This window comes from Octopus bimaculoides, chromosome 27 (genome assembly GCF_001194135.2).
Source record: "Octopus bimaculoides isolate UCB-OBI-ISO-001 chromosome 27, ASM119413v2, whole genome shotgun sequence".
Classification (NCBI taxonomy): Eukaryota; Metazoa; Mollusca; class Cephalopoda; order Octopoda; family Octopodidae; genus Octopus; species Octopus bimaculoides.
In genome coordinates, this window is record NC_069007.1 from 22,002,036 (window position 1) to 22,007,073 (window position 5,038).

Consider the following 5,038-nt stretch of genomic DNA (forward strand, 5'->3'; position numbering starts at 1 on the left):
AAGGCAAACTTCTTAACCACACAACCATGCCTGCTTCTAATTATTCAGTTAAACAAATATTTCAGCTGAGAGATAAAACTGGGAAAACAAGTTCATTTGAATAGATTTCTCAAATAGACCAACTCATGGGAAAATTCATTTAAATAAGATATTTTCCATGGAAGTGAATAATTTGGAAGCTACTATTCTTTATGGTCAACAGACCTGGTAGAAAGAGCAGCCTGATCTTCCTCAAATCATACCTTACTATTTTGCAATATTGTATTATAACGTATAGTTTTACCATGGGATGGTCATAGCTGGAATGTTTCACAATCAGAGAGTTACTCAATCAAAGTTGCACTGAAGGCCTGTGATGAATTTCTGCCCCTGACACGACTGCAGACCCGATCCCTAATCTGTTATTTCCAGAAGATTGATCATGTTTACTCTGTAAGGCAAGAAACGAAACTGGAACAATCCAGGTTAAACCTGTTATCTAACCACAAGACCTTTTGGCACCCAAACACTGAAAGCAGTGTGACGAACCTAAATGAGGCCTTGTCAAAAGTGCAGATAATTTTTGACTTCCCCTTGTACATGCATACATATATATGCACGTATATATGGATATAAACATACACACGCATATCATTTTTAAAGTAATGGAAGCTGAAAATTCCGGAATTTCGGAAAATTTAAAAAGCTCTTCCCAGACGCAAATTTTGACACCCGAATACAGGACGTGTTCTGGAAAATACAGGCGTATGGCAACCCAAATAATGAGACTCTCTGGCCGACTCCCTTTCTATTATTTGTTATTGTTGTCTAGTCTCACTTCAACCTCGATTAATCATAGCTTATGATCAAAAGCACTCACGGTTCAGCGACCATGTAGAGACGCACTCATTAGCTTCACTCTGGATATGGAACTGTTATAGTCTCTTTGTATATTGTTATGTTTACCTATTTGTGTACGTTTATGTTAAAAACCCGGTATACGCAACTGAGGCACTAGTTTAATTAAAATAGCCGCCTCTGTACCGTAGTCGATAGGCCTGTTACCGCTGTATTTGTCCTTAGGTTTTGGTTTTTGTGAAGGTGCGTAGCTAAGTGGTTAGGAAAGTCGGCTCACAATCGTAAGGTCGTGAATTCGATTCCTGGCTGCGCGTTATGTCCTTGAGCAAGACACTTTATTTCGTGTTAATCTAGTCCGCTCAAGTGGCAAAAATGAGTTGTACCTGTATTTCAAAAGGGCCAGTCTTACCACATTCTGGGCCACGCTGAATCTCCTTGAGAACTACGTTAGGGGTACGCGTGCCTGTCGTCTGCTCAGCCACTTGCACGTTAATTTCATGAGCAGGCTGTTCCGTCAAGCAGATCAACTGGAACTCTCGTCGACATAATCGACGGAGTTCCAGTTTATAGTTTTCGTGCACTTGCAGTGTTAAAAACAATAAATAAATAGCAGAGAGAGAGAGAGAGAGAGAGAGATTCGTCCCAGCAGCGGATAGCAAGAGCACGAATAGGGTCATTTCGAAAGACCCATACCGCAGCCAGCAGCATGTTTGGACGAGAATTCGTTGTCTTTGATACAGGAAAAACTGAACAAAATATTCACCGATGTTGCGAATAGACGCCCAACTAATTAAAAATACGGTATATTTAACTGTGGTAATTAATAATTAAAATAGCCACTGAAATGTATCTGACGTTGGCAATTGCTGAGACGTATCTTCGTTTCTTTTTCTCTGATATTTATTGTCTTTTTCGTCCAGCACGTCCATACGATATGTCATCTTTGGACAAATACTGCTGTAACTGCCCAATCAATAGTTTGTATTACATTAAGTGTGATACATTAAGAATATTTTATGCTATTTGCTTGGTTGAAGCATTAGGATTCGCTCTTCTCCGGATATCACCGGATATTGCAGACGGACATTAAGCAAAAAAGTTACTCTCTAAAAAATTATTCCGCTTTTCTCTTTGTCTGTTTTCCCATACTCCACAAGTGTTCAAAACCAAACAAGTGAGAAGCTATCATTCACGAGTTTTAAACTCTACAGTTATATATTCAAAGAAATAAATTATACTTTCTATTTGCTTTTAAATTTTAATGTCATCCTAATTCGAGCAATTTTACGTCTTCAGATATATATACGTTTGTTTCGTACTTCTACATGCAACTGTGGTTGTGAAGAACTCTTCCACTAAAAAAGTTATTAAACTCATGCAATTATAAATTCTTAAATCAGTTATTAAAGTCTTGAAGCATCAATTAAATGTTAAATAAATTAATAATTATAATAAATTAAGGTTCTTCTTAACTTTCTCCCAACAACTTGAAATTTTTCAAAGTGTGTTGTTTCTGATGTAGTTTTGCATGCTGATGACGAAAATCGCATTCATTTTTTTCTGGAAATCATTAATAATATTAATAATAACAATAAATAAATGAACTGAAATGAAATAAATGAAATATTTCTGGTTAATATTTCAAATTTATTAATAATAGTGATATCACGGCTCGTCTGTCCTTTAAGTTCTGAGTTCAAATTCCGCCGAGGTTGACTTTGCCTTTCATTCTTTCGGGGTCGATAAATTAAGTACCATTTGCGTACTAGGATCGTTCTAATCGACTGGACCCCCTACCCCAAAATTTCGGGCCTTGTGCCTAGAATAGAAAACAAGTGATTCGTGACTAACGTAGTTACCTCCCTTCCACAATTAATTCCTTCTTTGATTTTCGTTTTGTTTTGAAATTCTCAGACGAACCCCTGATCGGAACTTTTCTGCCTCTATGTGTGGTAGACGCGTAGTAGTAACTGGAGCTGGACTTGTGTCCTGCTTAGGAAGTGATGTCAAAAAAGTATGGCAACGTTTATTAGCTGGCGACTCTGGAATATCTTGTTTGAAGGACAAAGCATATCAAAACATTCCGTGTCGCATCGCTGGGATCGTTCCCCGATCGGCACAAAACGATGATTCGTCTGACATTGTAAACATCGATGCCTTTGTAACACCTTCCCAGAAGAAGATTCTGTCTTTGTCTTCCATATACGCGTTGATTGCGGCCGAAAATGCCCTGAATGATTCACAATGGGAACCCAAATCCGAGATGGACCGACTACGAACTGGTGTGGCTGTCGGGGTAGGCATGGTTGACATGGAAGAAATTGTCCACAGTGGTAAGACACTCCATGAGAAAGGTTATAAAAAAGTGAGCCCCTTTTTCATACCTAAAATTCTTATTAATATGGCTGCTGGACATATAAGTATGAAACATTCCTTGCATGGTCCTAACCATTCTGTGTCGACAGCCTGCGCCACAGGATTGCATAGCATTGGTGATGCATTTAGACTAATCAAATACAATTCTGCTGATGTAATGTTAGCAGGAGGTGTCGATGCCGCTGTCAATCCGCTTGCAATAGCAGGCTTTGCTAAAATTCGAGCGTTGAGCACAAATTTCAACGATGAACCACATAAGTCCTCGCGTCCTTTTGACCGTCAACGCGATGGGTTCGTCATGTCGGAAGGTGCGGCTTTGCTTGTTCTCGAAGAATTGGAGCATGCTAAACAAAGGAATGCTCCTATTTATGCTGAAGTACTTGGTTATGGTCTGACTGGTGAAGCAAACCACATTACTGCCCCCAGAGAAGACGGTTATGGTTCTTTCCATTGCATGAAAATGGCCATCGAAGAAGCTGGAGTTGATGTTTCAGCGATAAATTACATAAATGCACATGCAACTTCTACACCACTTGGTGACGCCGCTGAAATCCGTGCCATTCGCCGGCTTTTCGGAGACCACTGTGATAAATTGATGATATCTTCAACTAAAGGCGCTACGGGACATTTATTGGGGGGAGCAGGAAGCATAGAAGCTTTATTTACTGTTCTCAGTTTGAAGACTGGGGACATTCCACCAACAATTAATTTAGAGAATCCCGATGAAGAATTTACTGGATTAGATTTAGTTCCCATTCGCAATTCCAAACTTATTGATGATTCACGACGCTGGATTGCTCTCAGCAATTCTTTAGGCTTTGGAGGGACGACTGCGTGCGTCTGTTTTGGATCCATGCCTTTGGCTAAGTCTTAGCACAACTGCTACATTCACTGCCATACAAATATATCAAACAACTGAATTCGCTAGAAACAGCAGTCAAAATTTCTCAAAAACTCTTTCGTTAGTTATAAACATTAAAAAATCTCCATCTTGAGATATATACTTGAAAATAGACAGAATGGTCGTGGTTGGAACACCTTTTAGTAGTAAGTCTGCTGACCCATGGCTATATTGTTATATTGGACCCTCTACATATCAACAAGGAAACTGCTATGTAGTTGCCCAGCTTGTTAGAAATAGCAGCAAAATGCTTTTGAATCATACCTGATCATCTTAAAGAAAGAAGTCTGTCCCAGATATACAAACAGATGCAAGGGTCAGGACTTGAACAACATTGCTCATAAGTTTGCTCAATCAGGCCCTGCCTGGGGTTATACAACAACATTCAAACCCTCCTAAAATGAGTGTACTCAGGCAAAAATGATAAAACCTTGACATCTTGACTTTGTAAGTTGCTCTCACTGTACCAGGGGTCAGGTTTTCTCTGCCCGTTTCTTTTCCAAAGCCAAATCCAGTTTCACCCTTCTCTCCTCTTAACCCTTCAGCATTCACATTACTCCATCAAATGTAATCCCTATTCTTATTGTTTTGAATTAATCATGCATTGTCACAGATTTGAGATTTCAGTGATGAGATTGTTTATTTTTAGAATGACATTGTGTAGGGTTGGTGTGAGAGGCTGGATCTGGCCAATTTGAACATAAGACAGGTGAAATATTTGGGCCAGATATGACTAGTTTAAACACTAAAGGGTTAAACTTCAGTCTACCTGTGAAAACAAAGATGTTATTGATAATCAAAGAAATTCTTTTAACCATATTGGGTCCAATGATCATTTGGCAAATTGTGGATTCTGACTGTCATTAACAAATCACTAACCAACTAGTTTACTTTGCTGTGCCAGAACATTCTATGACCCCCCCC

The 5,038-nt window shown here is 39.1% G+C and overlaps 1 protein-coding gene across 1 annotated transcript; it reads left to right on the top strand.

Moving 5' to 3' along the window:
• Nucleotides 1-2,670: 2,670 nt before the first annotated feature.
• On the top strand, nucleotides 2,671-5,032 carry LOC106870518 (3-oxoacyl-[acyl-carrier-protein] synthase, mitochondrial). The gene has a single exon (XM_014916633.2). The coding sequence runs from the start codon at nucleotides 2,783-2,785 to the stop codon at nucleotides 4,085-4,087; it is 1,305 nt and encodes a 434-aa protein (XP_014772119.1). The 5' UTR covers nucleotides 2,671-2,782; the 3' UTR covers nucleotides 4,088-5,032.
• The last annotated feature ends 6 nt before the right edge of the window (nucleotides 5,033-5,038 follow it).